The sequence below is a fragment of the Hippocampus guttulatus genome, chromosome 3 (assembly GCF_054856545.1).
Source record: "Hippocampus guttulatus isolate MCC_2025c chromosome 3, RoL_Hgut_1.0, whole genome shotgun sequence".
NCBI lineage: Eukaryota > Metazoa > Chordata > Actinopteri > Syngnathiformes > Syngnathidae > Hippocampus > Hippocampus guttulatus.
In genome coordinates this window covers 29,226,463-29,248,277 of record NC_141263.1, presented here as the reverse complement: position 1 = coordinate 29,248,277, position 21,815 = coordinate 29,226,463, and the positions used below count along the sequence as shown (strand labels likewise).

Genomic DNA, 21,815 nt, shown 5'->3' with positions numbered 1-21,815 from the left:
TATCGGTCTCACTTTCACCACAAGTATTGAAAAAATAAAATAAAATAAAGCATATCACCTCAAACTGATCACCGGAAGCCGCGAGCGCACAGCAGTCTGCAATTGCGGCTGGCGGTCAGAGCCGTTGCGCTGTAGCTTTAATTATTATTATCAGTACCATTCAAAGTTCATTTCGTGTGCAATTCGTCGATGGAACTGCCAAAGAATGGCGATCGGAAGCATTTCAATATGGCACGCGCGAGCTACGACAGTGTACAGGCTGCAAAGGCGCGTCGCATGCCTCCGCGTCAGGTCGCCCACTAAGATAGGCGGTGATTTCATTTTCACAAACTCATCAACTCTCGCGTCGACTTTATTTTTCTGTTTCATTCATCTTAGGGGCCGTCGTGGCTGTTGCTCATTGTGGCACGCGTGTGCGTATGCGGGCGTGCGCGGTAACGTAGTCGATCGCGGGAGGTCGGTTGATCGAAAAGTAGATCTTTGGTCAAAAAAGGTCGGGCACCCCTGGCGTAGACCGTCCAGGTCATGGGTCATCCACTGATGATAAATGGAGGCATATAGACTCTTTCTGGTTGATGAACACATTTGGGGCTCAAGTTCTGCTCAAAAGGCTCACCCCGAGGTTTTCCCGGACCTCTCACGAGTACAGTACGCAACGACCCCGATGAATGACCCCAGAACACCGTGTCAAAAGTGACAGGAAGCCCCTTTAGTTTGGGAAGTTAGTCTCAAGTGTGTCTTCTCTCATCTTGTTCGTTTAGAAAGTTGGATTTTGTGAATGTTTGATTTCATTCCACATCGGGGCAAAAAGTGGTTTCTGGTCCGGACCCGAAGGCAGGTTCCTGGTATGAATTTGTACACTGCCTGTTCCAAAGAACTTGGGACGCTGCGTTCAACGTCACAAGACAAGACACTGATGCGACAGGTGGCAAAAAAAAGCTGAGGAAGGCCCATCCTACCTACGCCTGTTGGGAACGCCCCGCGGGTGACCGAGCCTAACTTGGAGCGGCTGGGCGAGGTTGAGCACGGTTCCGTTTGGATTTACGCGGAACCCAAAATCCCGCAGAGATCGCCGGATCGAATCCGGCCGAGGCCTTCCGTGTTCTCCCCGTGCTCGCCTGGCTTTTCTGCGGGTACGTTTCAAAATCCTGCACGGCAGGCTCGGTCGCCCCGAGGTACGCTTGCGAATGGTCGCTCGCGTACGCGTACCCTGCGATTGGCTGGCAACCGGTTCGGGGCGCACGCCCGCGACCCTCCCGAAGAGAAGCGGATCACGTCACGGATGGCCGGACTACGGTCGGACTTTGTGTTATTGTAGCGGGGCGTCACTCGCAGAAATCCTCCGAACGCTTTCAGAGAATGCCACGGAACAGAAAGACGGCATTTCCTTTGTGCGACTCACGTTGATCATCTGTTCCGTGTTCTTGTACGCGCTGGAGAAGTTCGGACCCTCTCGATCAGCCTGAGCGCAATCAGGAATTGCAAGACGGGTCAGGACACGGCCGGCGCTCGCCAAAATGCGCGTAGGAGTTCTGCGATTTGCTGACCTTGAAGTACTGGACTTTGAGCAGCTCGGAGCCGGGCTGCGCCGACGAGCTGACCAGACGGAGAGGATCTCCGGCGGAGTCTGGAGCACAAAATCACAGGCGCGCACCAGATCCAAGACGGCACGACAACAACGAGGCGGGGGAAAGCGGTTGACGGCAGTAGGGGGCAAGATCGGTCGGCCGGGACGCGATCGGAAGACGAGGAGGTAGTTTGGTAGGATGTAGGATGGCGGGGCACCTCGCTTGGTGGGATGCCTCCACGTGGCGCGAGGGGGAACGCCGGGGGTCTCGAGCCCCTGCTGCGGCTAAAGACCTACCAGCTGACGGGGAAGGAGAAGGGACCTCACCGGAAGGAGAGACACCCGATGCTCGCCCCGCCGGAACGGAGGGAAGTGGGAGTAGCCGCCCCACAACCCTCCTTAAACAAAAGTCAGGCGAGGGCCCTTTCAGGACCCGCACGTGGCGCGACGAGGGGGGAAAAAGGTTCCCCAGGGGGTGAGATGGGGATGGTGAGAAGGAAGCGCAAGCAGGGCGGGATGGACAAAAGACATGTGGGAGGATGGGTGAAAGACAGACTGGTGGGGATTCACCCCCCATCCAGGCCCTGGCAGGAAGAGGGGAGCGAGGAGCAGGAACGATAAAAGAAGAGAGAGGAATGAAAGAAGGGGGGACAGGAGGAAAGGAAGGGCGGGACGGGAAAGGGGAAACAGAACTGAAGCTCGGGGTAAGAATGGAGAACGAGTGATAGTCACATGGAATGTGAGGCGATTGAGGTTGAGGAGAGTAGCAGAAAGAGTCAACAAAGAAAAATGGGAAGTGGTACTGATGACGGAACTAAAGGCAGAAGAAGCCGGGGTGGTGTGGTTGGGTGAGGAGGAGGAACGGGTAGCGCTTGTTCATGGGAGGAAAGCCGGAGTGATGTTGAGGGGAACGGCATTGAGGATGTGGATAGAGGAAGGACAACAGAAGGGGCTGGGAGAGAGAGTGGTGGCGGTGGTGCTGGGAGGGCTCAGGCTGGTATCAGTCTACCAACCGAGCTGGGGAACGGATGAACGAGAAATGGAGAGATGCCGACGAGATATGGGGAGTCGGGTGGCGATGGGAGGGAGTGAAAGACTGGTGATTGGAGGAGACTTCAATGCAAGTGTGGGAACGAATGTGAAGATAGGAGGAGTGTGTGGGGGGCATGGGTTGGGGAGGATGAATGAAGCCGGAAGGGACCTAATAGAATGCTGTCAGGAGCACGATCTGGCATATGTTAATAGCTATAGGAGGTTTAGAAGGAGGGGGACGTGGCGACACATGGCGAGTGGAAAATGGTATGAGTTGGATGGATTTCTGGTGAAAGGGAATGAGAGACACCGCATGGTGAAAAGGATGTGGACTATGAGTGAGTATGAATTGTCGGATCATAGGCCGGTGTGTATGCAGGTGAATGGGAAGTGGAAGAGATGGGGGACAGAAGAGAGGATCCAGAGGAGAGTGGTGCAAGCGAAGTGGGAGGTGTTGAAAGTGGAGGAGAAGAAAAAAGAATATGAGGAGAGGACAAGAGAGAAATTGGGGGAGTTGAACAAGGAAGGACTGCTAAAGGAGTGCGGGTGGACGGAGCTGGCGAAAATAATGGTGGAAACAGCAGTGGAGGTATGTGGAAGGGAGAGAAGAGAAATATCCAACCCTTGGACGGTAGGGAGAGAGGAGGAGATAGAAGAGATGAAGAAGAGGGTATGGGAGAGGGTAGACAGAAGGAATAAGATAATGGAGACACTGAATGCGAGGAGAAGGCTAAGAGTGAGGGGAGGAGGGAGAGGAGTGGGGGAGATGGAAGAAGAGCTCACCAGACTAAAAGCGGAAGTGAAGGAAGCGCGAAAGGAATTGAAGAAGTTGCTGAGGAGGCTGGAAAGAGACTGGTGGGAAGGAGTGATTGAGGACTGTCAGGAAGCATGTTCTGGAGGGAGGTTTGGCGAAATGTACAAATGTTTGAGGAAGTTAGGAAAGAGGGATAAACCGGCCGCTCGGAGCACGACCGTGACGGCAAATGAGTTCAGGGAGCATTTTGAAAGTGTGTCGAGGGAGAGGTACGAGGAAGAACCAAGAGTGATTGAAGAGGCGGTTCGAGGAGCCGTAGATCTCAGGGACGATAGTAGAGCGAGCGAAGCAAATAAGATCATGAATGAGGTGCCTGAGAGGGAGGAAATCAGGGAGGCTGTGGGGGAGATACGAGAGTCGGCACCGGGAGAGGATGGGGTGAGAATAGGAATTTTTACGGAATGCGTGTGAGGAAGTGATAGAGAGAGGGATTAAGATAGTGAGGAGGATGTTTGAGCAGAGGGCGGACCAGTGGGATAGAAGTGTAAAAGTGGGACTGATGGTACCGTTACATAAGAAGGGGGACAGGAATGACAGAAACAATTACAGGGGAGTGTGCCTGCTGAGTATGTGCAGCAGGGTGTTAGGAAGAATGTTAGCGAAGCGACTGAGTTGGTGGGCCGAACACCTGAGGCTCCTTGACGAAAACCAAGCGGGCTTTAGGAAAGGGAGGTCCACAGCGGATGTGACGCAGATGATGGTACGCATACAGGAGGATGTAAAAGATTGTAAGAAGAGAGTGACTCAGGAAGGGGTGAAGGATATGAAGGATGGCGACTGGCCATGCGCAAGACTGTTGGATTTGAAAAAGGCGTATCCGAGAGTGAGTAAACCAGCGTTGTGGATGTTGCTTGAACGGTATGGGCTGAAAGGCAAATGTCTGGATACCATTATGGACCTGCATGAGACGACAGAGTGTAAGGTGAGGGGAAGGGAGGGAGTGAGTGGAGGATGGTTGCCAGCAAGAGGGCTGCGAGAAGGATGCTCTACATCGCCGATCCTCTTTAACATCTACCATCAGGCGGTGATGAGGCAGGCGCTGGCGGCGAGGAACCGAGATAACAGGGAGGAGAAAATGGTGGTGTGGAGGTGGATACCGGGAGGGTCGTTCGCAGGTGAACATGGCTGGGAGAGAGGGAGCTCGGAAACAAAAGAAGTGCGTGTATCGAGCGCCTTGTTTGCAGACGACACTACTATAGTGGGAACGAAAGGAGAGATACACGAGAGTGTAAGGAGGGTGAAAAGTGTGATGACTCAGTGGGAAGAGAGGAACAATGAGGAGAAGGAGGAGGTGCTGGAGTTTGGAACGCAAGAGGGGGAGGAGATTAGAGTGTTAGGAAGCTGGATTGGTACTCAGGCAGACGTGAAGAACAGGATCAAAAGGGCAGGACAGCTATGGGGGAGTGTGAAAGGGACACGACTATCAAAGAGGTGGCAAGGGAGAGTAGTAGAGGCGTGTGTGGAGAGCAGCTTGTTGTATGACTGTCAGGTAAGAACGTGGTTGAAGAAGGATGTGGGAAAACTACAGAAGTGGATGGATAGGTGCTATAGGTATGTGTGGAGTGATAGGAATGGGGAACCACTGAGGCAAATGCAAGAAAGGGGAGTGAATATGTATGACGTGAGGAAAATGCTGGGAGTAAAATCCGTTGAATGGAAAATCGAGAGGCGAGTGTTGCAGAGAATCGGACATGTGATGCGTATGGGAAATGAAAGACTAACAAAAGCTATGGTATTGGGATGGTGGGAGGAACTGGAAGGAAGAGGGAAGAAGATGGGGCGCAAAAGGAAGACGGTGTTGTACTGGAAGAGAGTGATGAGGAATGCAGGAATGGACTGGACGGAGGTGGAAAGATTGACGAGTGACAGGGAAGGATGGAAGCGGAGAGTGAGCGAGCGAATGGATCACCTGTATAAATGGGAAAATCAGAAGGGTCACAGATATGAGGTGGGTAGGAACGAGGAGAGACTGGAAAGGAATGTTAGGAGAGTGAATGACGGGTCGGTATGTAGGTATGAGGGGTGCGGAAAAGTATGCAGGAGTAGAGCTGGTCTAACCATGCACGAAAAACGCATACACCGCAGGAACGAGGAACAGGTGGAGTTTGAGTGTGGGAAGTGTGGGAGGAGGTTTGGGTCGAAAGGGAATAAAATAAGTCACGAAAGGAGTTGCACGGGAGGGGCGTATGAGGAGAAGGGAGAAAGGAGACAGTGCGGAGGGTGTGAAAGGTGGGTGACGAAAGCAAACTATGCCAGACACGTGAGAGGCTGTGAAAGAGTGGACGGAGAGAATGAGGGGGAGAAGGGAGGAGGGAGAAGGGAGGGAGCGGGCGTGGCGCGTGGAGGGGGGTCGCGGAGGGAGAAGGGTGGCTTGCGGGAGGTGTGGGAAGGAAATGTTGGCGGGGAACCTTGCAAGACACCAACGGGATTCGTGCCGGGTGTGGGACCCGGGAGGGGGGGCAAGTCCCTGACGGGGGCCGACTGCCCAGGATCGGATCGGATCGGATCGGATGGCGGGGCAGTTAGCTCGTTTGGGTAGCTCGGCGGGAAAGAAGGCCCCGACGGGGGACGATCGCCGCGCGGTCGGACGGCTCGGGGAGACGGGGGGCTCAGGGTTAGGGATTGCTGTTGGAAGGCGGGGACGATTACCTTTGAACTCCAGACAGGTGAGCGTCATCTCGCTGATGTACGTGGTGGCACAGGTGTCGTACTTTCTCACTTTGGTGTGCATGCCCAGGTGACCTAGGTGGAACACCAGGAAAGGACGTTCCGTCTCCGGCCGGCTGTCCGGCTCCTGCTTCGGCTTCTTCAGGCTCAGCAGAACCTTCGAGAGCAACCGCGTCGTCAACTCGCATTCGTCTGCTGCCCCCAGCCCAAACGCTTTGAAATGCAGATGAAAAATGAGGCTCTCGCTCCCTGATCTACCATTAACTCATTCAGTACCAGACAATTCTGGACCAAGTCTGAAAAGACGTTTAAAAACGTCTTTGGGAGTGAATGAGTTAAGGTCTTCGAGCGGTTTCTCGAGTGCATGCTTCCGAAATCCGCTTCTTGCGCTCTCTGTTCTTTCAGTAGTGTGAGTAAGCTACTTTTGAGTTCTTGACTTTGCTTTTGAATGGCCCGCATTCATTTGTTTGTCAACGCTTTGACATTTAGAATCCAGCTGCCGTCAAGGTGTCCTTGTGCAAGACGCTGAACCCTGAATGGCCTCTAAGTCGGCGATGTCAATGGAAAAACTGAGCTCGTTTGCCTTAGCGGGTTGAAGACCAAAAAAAAAAAAAAGCAGAGCGAAACAAGAGAGCGTCTCGAGGCTGCTCTTTTACCTCTGTGATTTCAAAGTTGAGTAGGACATTGACAGGGTTGTCCTGGGGCTCCCCGTTAGCGACGGCCTCGACCGCGCCGCCGCCAGTGCGCCCGGACGGCGCCGGCGCCACCTGCCGCTCTCCGAGCTCGAGCTTCTCTGCGGACCAAGGGAGCGGTCCGGTCACGAAAAGTCCCGACGATGTTTTCGTTTTGGAGTCCCGTGACGACTCGCGAGTCACCTGGAGCCCCGTCGCGCGCCTCCGCCGCGTCGCGGTGCTCTCGGCTTCCCTCGCCGATATTCTCTAGCAGAACTTTGCTCAGCACACCCAGGTCCTCCTCCCCCACGCTCACCTGGCGGACACGCTCGGCGTTAGCGCGGCGGGGGGCGTCGAGGCCGCGCCGGCCGACCGTTACCTTCAGAGAGCGTAGGACCCCTTGCACGTGCACGCCGGGGATCTTGGCGAACCAGGACGAAGCCGTGTTTCTGGTGACCGCGAGTTCAACGTTGATAGGCTCCAGGATCTCAATGTCCGGGGTGGAAGAGGAGTCCGCCCTCAGGGTTGCTCTGCGGAGGGCGGAAGAGTCGGAGAGGTTCCCGTTTCCGTTCCGGCGGAGAGTGCGAGACGCCAGCGGCTTACCTGGAGAGCTTGAGCTGCGTGAGCCTAATGTCCATCTTGTCCACCACGGCGGGTAGGGAGAACCCCTGGGCGGACGTGAGGCCGAAGCTGTTGGACACGGTGATGAGGCCGAGGTCCACCAGGACGGCGTTGCGGGAGCCGGACGACTGCGGCACCACGATGAGCGGCGCCTTCAGCCTGACGTCCATGAGCAGGCGGAAGCTTTTGTGGGCCAAATGACGCACGCCGGACGCCGCCTTCTCCGCCGCCTGAGCCGTGGCCGCGCTCACCGCTTCTTTGGCCGTATGGAAGTTGTCCGCAAACATCTGGGGGGGGGGGGGAACAAAGACGCGAAGGGCGGAGGAGAGCGAGGTCCGGGGATGAACGGCAGCGGAGAAGACGCGGAGCGGCGGCGCCCGACGAGATGAACCATCCCGCTAACTTTGACACGACGCACCTTACCGTCCTTTGGACCTACGGAGCGACCTCCCTCTGGGTGAGCGGGAAAGCCAATTGGAGGCACGCCCAACCTTCCTACCCATCTTATCCATTTTCCGGCCATCACGACCGACCTACCCTGCCCCGAAAGGCTTCCTGCCGTAAAAACCTCCCCCCTCCCCCCGAAGGTCACTCGGGGCCCATTGTGCAACCGCAGCAAAAGCGATCGGCAGCGAGCATATCTCTGGCCGCACACTGACCAGCAGCGACATGAGGAATCGGTGCAGGTAGACGATCCTGATGCAGCCCAGGCGCAGGGTGACCTCGGCGTCCGCCTTGGACGTGTCCTTGTAGCCGTCCCCCTCGGTGGCCCCCGGAAACAAACGCAGCTTGAAGCTGAACACCTCCTCGCCCACGATGGACACCGCCTAGACAAAAAAAACCAAACAAACAAAGTATTGAAACTGCCTCAGACAGTGAAGGAAAAGATTTCTTTTGAAACTAAGAATAATTCTCCTCACTTTTGAATATGTGTCAGCGAGTATTAATGCCATCACATATGATTGGATCGTTACAAATGGTTCAATGTTCATGGGCAATCATTTGCATTGACATTTGCAACTTCTTGTCCTCAAGCGTCGCATTGGCGTTCAAAAGTTTCTACTGTATTCTCATGATTATATTCATCCTCATTTTTGGAATCTGGTCAGTGGTCATTGAATCCTAATCCAATTTTTAAATGTACACTACATCCGCCGTTGTTTATTTTACTCCCAACTGTTATGATTATTGACTAAAATCTGTTTTGTCGTGAAATAATTTCATTGAGTCCACTTTGGAATTGTAGTCTATCGATGAAATGCTTTTCATTGTACGAATAGTTTTTTTTTTTTATTATTATTTTAAATCTTCACAATTAAAGAAAATGTTATGTCTCATTGTGGATGGTGTTAACATTTCATTTTCTGACATTTAACGCGCCAATTATCAAATACAATCCATGAAAGGACTGCGTATAGAGCCAGGTATATTTCACTCGTCCTTACAACGAGTGCATTCTTTTAATGAGAGAGCAAGCAAAACAAAGTCATTTGAACAATCAAAGAATGATGACCAAAGGCCAAAACATTCTTTGATAAAATAATCCCTGTTCACATTTGAATATGATTGGAAATGCATCTCATATTTCACCAAATCAATTCCAGCATGAAAACGGGCGCTTTTTTTTTGTTTGTTTGTTTTCGGAGTGAAATGAATGTAAACTGAAATCAAAAAGGAACTTCTCTTCCGACCTTTTTGTGAACGCACTTGGGGTTGACGTCGGTCACCACGATGTCTCGGAGGCGGGCGAACACCTCCGTCTGCTTGGCCCGCACCAACACCGACGCGTCCATGCCTGCGGGGCGGCCGCAGCCGGCCAAACGTAAAAAAATGGCAGCGCGCGGGACAGCCAGACAAATGAAAGCGCCAAACGTAGAAAACCCCTCATGTACGCGCCATCTTGCGCCGACGACGGGCTAAGCCGACGTAGCCCCGTTTGGGGCCGGACGGACCCGTGGCAGGCAAACCTCGCCTCACGGAGTCCATTCCGAGTAGTCTTGACGCCTCTCGGCCCGTCTGAGTGCGCTTGGTCGCGGCGCGTCAGACGGCGGAGCTCGCATTTCAAATGGACGGCAAGTCTCGCACACGATCGGGTTCATTTCAAACGGTCGTATCTGAAGAGGGAGGCGCGCACCGCGCACTCGGAGCCTCTTGGTCAAGGCTCCGGAATAGAAGGAAAGCTTTCCGTCGAGTCGAGTCTTTGCTCACCTTGCACTCGAATGTCGGCGATGCTGCGGCGGTCGTCGCAAAGCTCCACGTGGAAACATCCCAGCACGGCCAACAACTTCAAGCTGAAGACTTCCGCGTCTTTGACGCCTTTCGACGCTGAGGGCAAGGGAAAAAAAAGTGAGGGGCGTGGGGGGGGGGCAGGAAATAAATCATAATAAGGACCAGAGCGAAAGATTTTTTTTAATTTTTTTTTTTTAAGCAGGTTTGGTACAATGAAATGGAAAACAACTTTCTTTGTCTTGGTCCTTTAAAGCTCACGAAAAAAAATGCAGAAATGAATTACAGGCAGAACGGTTTGTTCTTTTTATATAACCCCGAGCAATTTGAGGCAGGAAAAGGCCCGCCTTAATGGGGCACATTTGAAGCGGGGCCTCACCTGTCCTGCCTCGGTCTTTGTCCACCGGCTTCCTGGCGTCTGCGCTGCGTTCCGAAGGAAGCTGCGATGCGACGGCGCTGGACAGGAAGTCCATGGTGGACAGCAAGGCTTTGGCGTCCAGAAGAAAGTCCAGGGAGGAAAACTCCACCTGGGACACAGCACAGTCATATCTTGCGCTCAATTGAACAGAGCGGTAGTACAAGGACCCGTGTCTCGCTACACAGGAACCTCCGCCCCCCCACGACAGTAGAGCCAATTTTTGCCCGACGAGTTTGCAATTACAGCTCACATCTACAGCTGTCCTACGACTGGGTACAAATGTCAAATTACATATTTCACACAAACGCATGGATGCAAGGGCCACCTCCAAATGTTTCAACTTTAACTTACGAAACGCACAGAAATGGGTTCAGCAAGCGGTGACATCGTGTTTACATTTTCAAGTTGCTTTGGGAAACGCTTACATACCAGCTTTCTTTGTTCAAGGTGATAAGGCAAAAACTGCTTTCAAGATTTTCGGGTGGCCAACAGCCATGTATTTCACTAGAGATCCACCCCTGCGTCGAAAAAGTGAGGGGGGGTGGAATGCTGAATTCCATCTCCACATTCAGAACTGGTGTAAGCTGACCATTTTTTAAAACAGTTGCACGAGAATGATTAAGGTGAGACGTTCATGAATTGGGCCTTGAGCAGCAGAATATGCTCGTAAAATGAAATGACCTTTATTCATCAGCGTTTTGAAGCCAGACAATGTTATTATTTTCGTCGGAAATACAGTGGTTCATTTGTAACTTTGCAGATCTGGAAAAACTGTTCAGAATGTGAATCAATTTATTAGCAGGAGTGGCACCTACTCCCCCCCCCCCCCTCGACACCCTCCTTTCTCACACCGCCCACCTCCACGCTCTTTCTCTCTCTACTTTTTTTTAAATGAGCCTTGCGGGCCATGCCTAATGTTATTTTTCATACATGCCGCAGGCCACAAAAGTTGTGATGGCGGGCCACACTGGCCCTCGGGTCGTGGGTTGGGTATCTTACACTCATGGGACAAAATGTGACGAGTAAGACAACTTATTGATAGTTTCAGTAATAAAAGTAGCAGTGGCAGCAGTAATACTACTGCAGCTACTGCTACTACTAGTGGCAGGAGTTGAGGCCGAAGCACGAGGAGTTGAGGCTGCTAAAATCGGAGTGGCGGTATAACTTCTCATACTACCAGTAGTAGTGGCAGTAGTTCTACTATGAGCAGAAGTAGCTAACCTTGAGCGATTGCTCTGTGTTGCCGAAGAGCGTCGGGAAGCCGGGCCCGCTCGGATCCGCCTGCGGGACAAAAAAAAAAAAAAGGGGGGGGGGGCTAGAAAAGGCACCCGGCGACACCTTGGGCTGCTCAGCTCAAGTGACAGGTGCAGGCGGGCCAACTCACCCTGATGAAGTCCACCTTGAGGAGGTCGGCGTGGTGCTGCTCTGAGCAGCCGATCAGGTGAAGAGGGCCGCCGTCTGAAAGGTCCACGTGTGGAAAACAGCCCAGCGTTTGTACGCGTTGCTGCTCGCGCGCGTTAAGCAGCAGCAACTCGGCACACTATGGCTTTTGGCACTACGCGTCAGCCTTAAGCTCCGTGACCACACTTGTAACTGCCTTAATCCGTGCTGCTTCTAGCGTGCCACCGAGCGGCAGTATGGATGGATGGGGGCGGGGGGGATCGAGCAGGGATCCGTGTAGACTTTCTCCACTGACCGGGCACGTCGCAGTAGTCCAGCGCGATTCTCCTTAGGTAGGTCGTGACGCTGGTGTCGAAGGTCCTCATCTTGCCCTGGGCCCCCAGCTGCCAAACGCGCAGCGCCAGCACCGTCTTCTCCCGCTCGACTTGCCGCGTCAGCTCCAGCAGCACCTGACGGCCACACCCACACGCGTTCTTCACGCCGCGTTCCACCCGCCGCAACGCTCCCGAGCGCCGCGCACCTCTTTGACTTCGAACTTGAACTCGAGGTCGGTCAGCTCCTCCGGAGCCCAGCGCTGTCGTTCATCCTCCGGCGACATCTCGCTGCCGTCCGAATCTGAGACGCGAAACAAGATCCGGCATCAGTTTGGGGCCGGGACCGGGAGCGACCGGGAGGGACCGGGACCGTCATCTTACCCGTCTCGGCCACACTCAGGAGTGCGGGATGGAGGGAGAGGGCCGGCGGTCGCGACTCTGCCAAAGTCGGCACCTGCAGCGGGGCAAATGGAGTCAAGGTGTCTTCATTGTTCAGTTGGCCCGTTATTATTTTTGGCAATTCTCAACCGGTTGCAGGGGCGATGCGAAATCGGACTGGACTTGATGTTTTTGCCGGTTGTGACTGGTATTGAGCAGTTGAGAGCGCGAGATGATTCGTCCATATCTAAACAAATAGTTTGCGATTCATTTGATTATTGATTATTCTTTAATAATGACTCCTCAGCACTAAAATGTATTGCTTGCAATGATTGAAATTAGAATGAACCATTTTTGGATTGCCAGAAAAGATCATGTCCAAAGCTTGTACCTTGTCGGCGGGCGTGGCTGACGCGGAGGGCGGGCGGGGCAGCGGGATGCTGCGGAGCAGCTCCGCAACCTTCCGGATCTTCTCGTCCGACATCTTGACGTGCACAAGAGGCAGCTCCCCCGAAAGCTTCAACCTGCGGCGCAATGATTATTTCGCCAAACCGCCTGACGGGGTCCACTCGCAATGCAAAACGGTACAGATGGGCCACAACGTCGCCATCTACTGGCACGCGTTTGTCATTGCAGTTCATTTGAGGCGGGCGTCCGGGAAGGCCGGCGTGTACCTGGGCATCCGGACGTCCTTGTCCACCATGCACTTGGATACGTGAAGCGTCAGGTCGAGGGGCCGCAAGATGTGCTGGCCAGAAGAATTTTGCAAGCGGGACGACTTCCACTCGTCACCTGGACGCCCAAACAAAACGCACGCGGCCTTTTTCAACAGTTCCCGTTACTGACACCATCACCTGTAAGGCCGCTGCTCCTAAAACTAGGATCAATTCGAAATACTGTACTTTGACTATGATTACAAGTGCCACCACGACTACAAACACCCGCCTATGACTTCCATAAGCAATAACGAGCGAGGACTTCAATTGACCACAATTGAATCAGTGGATATTAGCTCTTTCAAATGGGCCACTTTTTTGCTGATGGATTTTTTTTGCCCGAGACACAAGATCAAGAAAATAACTTTCGCACATGGCCAAAACTTTTTGCCGATTTCCGCTTTGTTGTCAAGTGAAAATAAATACGAACGGCCAAAGTGCTGCTCAACAATCAAATATTCGACCTCGGTATTGGTCGAGATGTGCAAAAATATGAAGTGCCCGACTTTGGATGGGGAGGTTTGATTCTCCTCCCGCTCACTCTTCTTTGTACCCGTACCCGACTTGCTGTACAGGACTTGGACTCGTCTCAGCTCCACGCTGTATCGCTCGTACGCTCGCTCCATGATCTCCTCCAGCGATGAGAAGGACGACGAGGACGAGCGCGCGTTCTCATCAACACTGTTGAACTGTGGCACACGTGCACACGCGCTCTATTTAACATACACAATCCACTTTTCCATGCATCTTCCAACCCCCCCATCGTGTCCCAAAATGCCGAGTAAACCTGTCCGTGTGTGTGTGTGTGTGTGTGTGTGTGTGCGCGTTCTTGTGTGTCACGAGAGGCGCTGACCTGCAGGTTTCCAAAGTCGACGACGATGAGTTCGGAGGTGTCCGAGTAGAAACCGTCTTTGGGCAACAGAAGGTAGGAGGGTCGCAGGTCGATTTTCAAGTCCAGAACCTTGCGCGTCTCGATGATGTGAGACAAACCTGCAAAGATGCCACAAGGTCAAGTGGCCAGAAACGGGAGGCCGGCCGCCCCCCAAATGGAAATGCCCCCCCCGATGGAGCCCAAGAGGCTTTCCGGCCGGCCACCTATTGCCGTCTTTTCTTTGATCTCCTCCAGTTTGGAAAGCGTCGCTGATGTGAGCACTTCCAGCTCCACGCCTTTGCCCATCTTGAAGAAGTCAGCCAAGCTGTTCACCGTCATCTAGAACACACGCACATTCGAGAACGCTTGAGAGGGCGTCGGCGCGAGAGCGGGTTGGCGCGCCGGCTTACGGCGTCGTAGATGATCTGCACGGGCTGCGAGTGGACGCGGACGAGGTGATCGGCCGGGCTGTCGTCGGGGTTGAGCTCGAAGGCGGCGCGGAGCAGCGCCGCCGCCGAGTCGCCCGCCGACGAAATGAGGGAGGGCGCGCCGCCGCCGCTGTCCAAGCCCGTCACGCTCCACTGCCGCAGGGCCGCCTCCACCCTGCCCAAACGTCAACGCGCCACAAATTCACGAGCGCTACGAGTAGCGTGCGCTTATCAACTCCCTTGTAGGCTTGCCGCGATGCCTCCGCAGCATTCATTCACCATCTCTCATGCCCATCTACTCGTACGCTCTTTGAACCTCTCTATCCAAAACCATCAAGGTGGAATATTATGAGCACTAAAAAAAAATAATAATAATAATAAAATCGATGTTGATTTTCCTACCCGCAGCGGCTCCGCTCTCTGCTGCGGTTGAGAGGAAAGACATTTCATCTGTGCTATATGTTGCACATTTGCCAATAAAGTGTGGACTTGACTTTGTTTCACGAGGCGAACATAGTTCGACAAAAATGAAGTCAAAATATGACAAAAAGAAAAATAAATAAATACACACAGGTGACCAGGTGCAATGATTAAGCAACAGCTGGTCAATTCATCACAAATTATTTCTGAATGCTTTGGAGATCTTTGGACTCGGAATTTCAGCATCTCGACTGTAAATCTTGGTCCATCTCTGCTGCCCTGCATGAAAGTTCCGCCGCCGCGCTCGGAACGGCATCTGGGTCCACCCACCTGAGGGCCTGGGCTCCCGGTCGCTGCGAGATTTTGCTGCTGAGGTGGATCATCTGCACTTGGAGGATCTGCGGGACGCGGGCTTGCTCCCTGACCGTCACCGAGGTCCGGAGCAGCTGGAAGGTAAGCTCCACGGCGACGTACTGCGCAACGTCATCGCACGTGTCAAAATCTCGGCCGCAATCGTTTGATTGATCACTAAGTCAACCTTCCTGGCGCACCTGTTTGGGCAAGGCGAGGTTATGCGAGCTTCCGCTGTAGCCGATGGCGGCGTAGAGCTTCTCCTTCTCCTCGGCGGTCATGATGCCGTCCAAAGCCGAGCCTGAGGAGGACAAAGATGGGTCGGCGCACGTCCCCGAGGGCGTTGCCGTCCCGGCGCCCCCCTACCGACCTTCGGTCTCCTTGCTCTCCTCCGACTCGTGCTCCTCTTTCTTGGGCTTGCGGGCGAAGAAGCCGCTAAAGAATCCGCCCTGCTTGTGGGCCCCCGAAGCCTTCTTGGCGGCCACCTTCTGCCCCGAGCGCACCACCTGCGGGAAGACCGGGCGGCATTGTGCTGTTGACAGCTGGCTTGCTCCCGTTATGCTTGCTCCCCCCCAACACTGGCAAGACTGCTATGCACAACCACAGTTTTTTTCAGGTCCTTTTTTTCTTTCCGGGGGGTTGTTGGACTTGGGGGGGAGGGGGGGGATCTCCACATATTTATTGTTATTCTCTAGCTTGAATTTGTAGCGTACCTCCATGTGGGCCTGCTGTCGAGCCAAGGTGATATTGAACACATCCAGAATTTTCTCCAGGTCCTGGTATGAGCACAAAGTAGTCCGGGTGAGTTGCAAAAGCCTCAACAGAGGATTTGTTTGCTTGGAGCGTTTGGACCTGAAGCTGGCACTCGGCATCGGGGCTCAGCTTGTTCTGGCTCAGGACTTTGCTTTTGTAGGCCGTCTTGTAGGTCTTGACCTGCTGGCGGTGCCGTCTTATGTTGGACCAGGACCACATGTGGCTTGACCGGCGAATGTCAACCTCCAGGATGCTGCTGAAGGCGTAGCGCCACCTAGTGCACAGGCAAACACCCACGCACGCACACAAAAATCCTGAGTGTGTCTTTAGTAGGACCGGGATGGGGGGGAAACCCCCCCCCCCCCAAAAAAAACAACTAATTTGAAGCTCTACAGGCACGATGTTTCGGTATTGTTGAATGTGTTGTGTTTCTAGCCCGACACATGAACAAGGACCTACTTGAGGCCAGGGGATTCCAATTCATATATTTCAAAGATTTGGAATGAAAGCCATTTGATAGAAATTGCATGTCTTTGATTGTGGCTAACACGTGAAGAACAACTGACCAGAAGGCGGCGTTGGCGCGGACCGGGACGTCAGGCCGGAACTTCCTGTAGGGGGCGTTCTTCACCATGCGGTCGACGGACTCCAGCATTTCCACCATGGTCACATACTTCAACAACCGCCGCAGACAAACAAAGTTGGCCACCGCGCGACAATCGCCGGAACGACGGCATCGCCACAGCACATCACATCGACCGTCTCCGTGGCGCTCGTCATAGCAACTGTCGTCACGGCGATGGCCGTCATCGCGACCGTCTCCGGCACCGCCGTCATAGTGACACGGGCGATATCGGCAATTCTCGTGGGCGTCCATAACACCCAATGGCAGATTTAGGTTGCCCGCGCATGGGCTCCGTAATCGGGTGGCCCGCGATCGAAAAACGAGCAGAAGCGGACGTTCTTCCAAGTCACGCATGAAGATGACAAATCTTCAACTCGGGTAACACGAGGAGCTCGGGCGCACTACGCATCTTGATGGTCCGATCTGCTGAAGATTTTTTTGATGGCACCTGAGGTTTGGTGATCTGGATGTCGATGTTTTGGACCTCCAGGTGCAGTTGGGCTTTTGGAGAGTCCAGCTCCTGCTCGGCATTGGGGTTGATGCGGATCTTGGCCGAAGCGAAGATGGGCTTGAAAACTGGGGTGGGGGTTGGCGAGACAGAACACTCTGAATGCGAATGCAGATCGACTGGCTAAGAAGGTTCAGCAAAAGGCTGGGGGCTGGGGGGTGGGGAACAAACAAAAAAAATATCGAGCATAGAGAGAAAAATCGAGCTCCTGGTCCATGCAAGGGTCGCGTTCGAGTGGTGCAAAGGACACATGTACTTACTGTAGTGGTAGTGAGGCAGCTCCTGGTCCTTGCTGGTGATTCCACTCTTGAGCTGATTCTGGAAAACATCAGCCAGCTGAAACTTGTACACAAGGACGTCAAGCTTATGTTTTTTTTAAATTCTTTTTTTAATCGTATTTCAAAAGGACCTCACCACAATCTCTTGCCGTGATCCGCGGTAGAAGATTTGACTGTTGACGTTCCAGTAGGCACACAAACACTCTAGACGGCCGAGCTGACGCATCAAAAGCAGTTGTTATTCAATCTATCGTCACGCTAATGCTACAGGCAGCAAAATGGGCCCGATGTTTGATTGACAGCGGCAGGTCGGCAGGTGGGGTGGATTCGCATTCAAACTCAACTGCATTTCTCCAGCACTTTGTCAACCTAAGTGTATTTCTCGAGCGCTCTAAAACAACCACCGCTGTTGACAAAGTGTCGTACATGGAGTAAAAAAATCATTCAGACAACGGCAAACAATAATGTACATTCATCACAAAGACAGGAGAAGGTGGCGGGGGCGGAGGGGCTCCGAGAGGTCAGGTTAGGCCAGGCCAATCACAGGATCTTCCAAAGAACTCTCAAATGAGCCAATGAGCGACGCGCTCCCTCTGACGAGTTCCGGTCAAAAGGCGAGCGGCGGCATTTTGGAGCCACTGGAGACACTTTGCGGAGGATCGGCCGACTCCAAAGTCACGCGGATGACAGTCATCCGGCCGAGACGTGACCGAGGCGTGAGCCGCCGTTTCAAAGTGCTCTCGCAAACTCGACGGCGCTTTACCTTGTGGATGATCTTTGCCGCTTCGTTGAGGATGCACAGCTTCCAGCTCTCATCGGTAGTCTAGTAGGAAATCCCCAAACTCAGACGTCGTGCACGAGGACAAAGGTTTTGGAGGCTGATTTGGGAGAGGCGTCTCCAGAACTGACGCCGGCGCGCATGTAAGATGGCGGAGGGGTTACCTGCAGGCTGAGTTCTGCCAGGGTGAGTCCCACGGACAGGGGGCGCTGCGGGTCCGACACCTGAAATGCACACAAACGTCGACATGACCACACAGGCGCACACGCACACGCACCCACACAACTGGACTTTGAAACTCTATGCGGCCCTAGATCAATATGTGAACCAAGACGCCGATGCGGATCTGTACATGTACGCACGCCTCCGTTGCTCGTAAAATGGTCCTTGTCAACTAGATCTTTAGGTGGAATTTATCCGAAGACGACTTCGACTCCAATTTGACCAATGGCGGGCTGCTTAACTCATTCGGTAGCAGCCAATTCTAGACCACGTCTGAAAAGACGTTGAAAAACGTCTTTGGGAGTGAATGAGCTAAAGGCAGGGGCTCTGCGCGGCCCACTGCTCCAATCCGGGCCGTAGCGCATCGACTGCAATCTTTCAACAGGTCACCGTTGTCGGTTACCCTCACGACTGCCTCTCACTTCGTCAACGGCGGCGCGAAAGCGGCCGCTCGCGTATTCAAGATCGGATGCCCGAAGCCAAACTTACGTCGTCCTCGTAGCGCAGGTGTATGCTGCTAATCTTCACCTGCAGGTTCTTGATGACCTGCGTGGCCAGTTTCTCCATGAAAGAGTCCTTCTTCTCCTCCTTGGGTTTCTCTGAAAGCAAGCGGCACAGGAGACTCAGAGCCAAACCCGAACCTGTACCCCGACTACGAGGACCAGTCGCCGTCGGCGGCCCGAGTCGTACCGATCGGCGGTGGGGAAGCCCTGGAGATTATTCGACTCACCTGACTTCCTCTGGTGATCGCGTTTCAACTTCCTCAGAGCTTTTTTGTGCTTTTTGTGTTTTTTACATCCTTTTGCCACTTTGGCAGCGTTAAAGAGAGACACGGCAGTTAGTCAGACGAAGCGGGAGCGGATGGAGCGTGCGAGGAGAGGTGCAAGCGGGAGGACGACGATCAACACAAAGCAATCGTACGATGAAGCGCGACGACAGACGCGTGCGGTTACCCCCCCCCCCGCTAGACTGAGCTTCGGGCCGTCGCTTTTTCAGGCTTTGTACGAGCGGCTGCTTTTTGCAATGGTCAACTCTCGCCGGAGCGCTTTGCAGCAGAGTGCCACTTGAGCCCCGGGCGCCTCCGAATCTGAGATGGCGGTCCTCGGCCAGAAAAGGATGCGGCGTCCTCTCCGGGTCGGCCGTGAGATCTCGCGTCACGCGGAGGAGTTCGATTATCTTGGGGTGTTGCTCACGAGCGGAGATGGGCGGTGGCCCATCGGCGCAGCGTCTGCGGCGAAGAGGACAACCGCGTCGGTCCGCCGCGGCGAAGGCACCGAGCCGAGAGCCGATGGTCTCCATTTACCGTCTGTCTACGTTCCTGCGGTCACGCCATCTGGGAGGGGCTCGGGTCGTGAAAAGAGCCAGTCGAGGTCGGAGAAGGCTTTTCGGGCTGACCGGGGGGGCACGCGGCAGAGACAAGACCTCTTGGCCGTCCTGGGAACGCCGCTCGGAGGAGCCGGACGTGGCGAGGTGGCTGAGGGAAGGCCGGGCTTTGCCGCCTCTGCTGCTGCGAGCTGTCCGGCAGAAGCCAAAGAAAACGGGCGGATGGCCGTTCGCAGTATACCGGCAAGTCCCAATTAGCGGTCCGCAGTTTATCAAGGGGGGGGCTCGCTGCGCCGTCTGCCGAGATACACGAGCTCCAACAGGAAATATTGCCCAACAACAAGCTTGACACGTACAAGTCGTTAGCATGCTCAGGCTACATTCAAGCGAGGGCGTGCATGCGCGTGTTACCGTGGACCGTCTCCTTATCAACAACACTCTCCAGATTGAAGAGCAGCTCGCCACTTTGCGACGCTGACGCCAAACGCAGCGTGAAGACATCGGCAAATCGTAAGAGGACATCGGCGGCGCATCAAACGCCGAACGTTCTTCTGAGCACGACCCATCAAGTCGACGGCCGACAGGCACGGCTCGCTCGCCCGCCCGATTGGACGCCAATGCTCAAGAAACGGGCGCTTCGCACGCGCCGCACGGCATGCCGAGTTGCGTTTGGAAATATTGGCACTCATTGCGGCCGGCGCTAATGCTCGCTGCCGTTTTCTCGTAGCGTAACAATAATCTTTCGACAAACAAAGCGCTTTCCACGACGGTTCACATCAAATAACAAAATACGGCAGTGGCGTGCGTGCGCCCGAGGGAAAGGACGCACAGGGCGCGATCCCATCTCGGACTGTCACTGGCCACAAAGTCGGTGTGGGGCTCCACTCGTGGAGATAATAACTGGAGGGGGGTTGCTTGTTTTCCAAAATAAGACATTTGTAACCCAACGCAAACATTTGCTATTACTTTGGGAAACAATATTACGGAACAAAAGTGAACGGATGTATTTTCTGCACTGCCAATTTGAAATCATGTCCTGAATAAAGCCAAACATGTTTTATTTTTTCCCCAGATGAAGCGATGATGAAAATCATGGCTCATTGCGTCGGAAACTTTCCAGAAGTAGCCGCTCGGCCCCCTTTGCAAGTCTCCGAGAGCGACTCACCTCGCCTTGCCGCCATTCGTAGCGCATCCTCGATACGCTGCAGTTCGCGCTGCTTGGCCTCCTGCCGGTCGCGCTCCTCTTTGGCCGCGTCGTACTTGATGGCTGTCCGCAAACACATGCGCACACACGAACACACACGCAAATACTTCGCGGTGAGTTGAGGAGCTTCATAAAAAATTTTTTTTTTAAAACAGCACTTAGCCAGGATCGAGCAACATCCTGGTGCCGAGGAAAGACGTGGAAGTGAATGGGCGAGTTTCTGTTCGATAAGAGCAGTGCTTTGGCGTCATCTTGCGGTATCTTAGTGTCGAGTTGCAGTGTTGAAGAGTGAATTTCATTGGCAGAAACGTGTCATCGTAGATTTTTGCTTGTCATGGCTTTACACCCCCCCCCCCCCACAAATCCCCCCCCACTACAGTACTGCCCAGCAGCACACGAGGTGTCACAAGATGGCGCCAAAGCAATACTTTGAGATCCGCGCTTTGGCCAGACGACAAAAAAAAAAAAAAAAAAAAACGGCAAAAAGGAGAGATTTGGAAGCCAAAAACAGACGACGGGTTTCACACCCCCACCCTGTGGAAACAAACAAACAAGGGGAAAATGTTGATCGCTGAAGACAACAAAGGACAAGAAGCGAGCTCCAGAAATTGCCCTCAGCCATTGGCTGCAAACCGCCATCTTGGTTATGAAACGTGACTGCTCGCATGACATGGAGGGCTGGGCCTTCAAACGCGCTTTGGTCTTTTGCACTTTGTCAGGGAGAGTCATCCTTTGCGTTATGTTTTATGGGCTTACGGTCTATTAAAAACAGAAAAAAAACACTTTCAATCTGCTAAAATCAGAAGAGAGAGAGAAAAAAAAAAAGCTGACATCATGACGTATTTTCACCGCGTTGTCGGCGTCCATCTGGATGCCGGTGTTTTTGCGTTGCCTTGTTAAATCATTGATCTATTTGGCTTTGACTGTTGGGTCCAGTCAATAAATGGCTGGACCCTTAAGTGGCTTGTCCAAAAAAGAAAAAGAAAAAAGAGGCAGCATTGGCTGATAATTGGATTTCCATTGAACTCATTCGGTAGCAGCCAATTCCGGACCAAGTCTGAATAGACGTTTAAAAACGTCTTTGGGAGTGAATGAGTTAATTCTGTGAGGGGATGGGGGGAAAAAAATTAAAATAACGGAGATTTGACTTGAAGACAATAAATACGTTGCCCAGCCCTAACTCGATGTGAATCATTTACTAACAGTAGCCAAAGAGTATCGGAATACTT

At 53.5% G+C, this 21,815-nt stretch overlaps 1 protein-coding gene across 9 annotated transcripts in view; it reads right to left on the bottom strand.

Moving 5' to 3' along the window:
* Window positions 1-21,815, bottom strand: part of vps13c (vacuolar protein sorting 13 homolog C) — a 44,929-nt gene that overhangs the window by 18,922 nt on the left and 4,192 nt on the right. For 5 of the 9 annotated variants that reach the window (XM_086108061.1, XM_086108063.1, XM_086108062.1 and 2 more), the window contains 37 exons: window positions 20,548-20,649; window positions 19,794-19,856; window positions 18,790-18,867; window positions 18,549-18,658; window positions 18,002-18,061; window positions 17,823-17,882; window positions 17,196-17,276; window positions 17,042-17,099; window positions 16,722-16,849; window positions 16,215-16,321; window positions 15,748-15,922; window positions 15,609-15,671; window positions 15,266-15,401; window positions 15,096-15,196; window positions 14,875-15,017; window positions 14,107-14,299; window positions 13,921-14,035; window positions 13,679-13,815; window positions 13,385-13,514; window positions 12,784-12,901; window positions 12,501-12,633; window positions 12,113-12,185; window positions 11,938-12,032; window positions 11,713-11,866; window positions 11,401-11,474; window positions 11,238-11,297; window positions 9,978-10,125; window positions 9,581-9,697; window positions 9,064-9,167; window positions 8,032-8,199; window positions 7,355-7,659; window positions 7,131-7,281; window positions 6,956-7,067; window positions 6,737-6,873; window positions 6,063-6,237; window positions 1,548-1,627; window positions 1,403-1,462 (listed from right to left, as the gene is read on the bottom strand). In XM_086108061.1, coding sequence (XP_085964187.1) covers window positions 1,403-1,462; window positions 1,548-1,627; window positions 6,063-6,237; window positions 6,737-6,873; window positions 6,956-7,067; window positions 7,131-7,281; window positions 7,355-7,659; window positions 8,032-8,199; window positions 9,064-9,167; window positions 9,581-9,697; window positions 9,978-10,125; window positions 11,238-11,297; window positions 11,401-11,474; window positions 11,713-11,866; window positions 11,938-12,032; window positions 12,113-12,185; window positions 12,501-12,633; window positions 12,784-12,901; window positions 13,385-13,514; window positions 13,679-13,815; window positions 13,921-14,035; window positions 14,107-14,299; window positions 14,875-15,017; window positions 15,096-15,196; window positions 15,266-15,401; window positions 15,609-15,671; window positions 15,748-15,922; window positions 16,215-16,321; window positions 16,722-16,849; window positions 17,042-17,099; window positions 17,196-17,276; window positions 17,823-17,882; window positions 18,002-18,061; window positions 18,549-18,658; window positions 18,790-18,867; window positions 19,794-19,856; window positions 20,548-20,649 — 4,304 coding nt within the window. The remainder of the gene's footprint in view (window positions 1-1,402; window positions 1,463-1,547; window positions 1,628-6,062; window positions 6,238-6,736; window positions 6,874-6,955; window positions 7,068-7,130; window positions 7,282-7,354; window positions 7,660-8,031; window positions 8,200-9,063; window positions 9,168-9,580; window positions 9,698-9,977; window positions 10,126-11,237; window positions 11,298-11,400; window positions 11,475-11,712; window positions 11,867-11,937; window positions 12,033-12,112; window positions 12,186-12,500; window positions 12,634-12,783; window positions 12,902-13,384; window positions 13,515-13,678; window positions 13,816-13,920; window positions 14,036-14,106; window positions 14,300-14,874; window positions 15,018-15,095; window positions 15,197-15,265; window positions 15,402-15,608; window positions 15,672-15,747; window positions 15,923-16,214; window positions 16,322-16,721; window positions 16,850-17,041; window positions 17,100-17,195; window positions 17,277-17,822; window positions 17,883-18,001; window positions 18,062-18,548; window positions 18,659-18,789; window positions 18,868-19,793; window positions 19,857-20,547; window positions 20,650-21,815) is intronic. The other 4 variants (XM_086108065.1, XM_086108066.1, XM_086108069.1 and 1 more) reach the window with 2 other exon arrangements.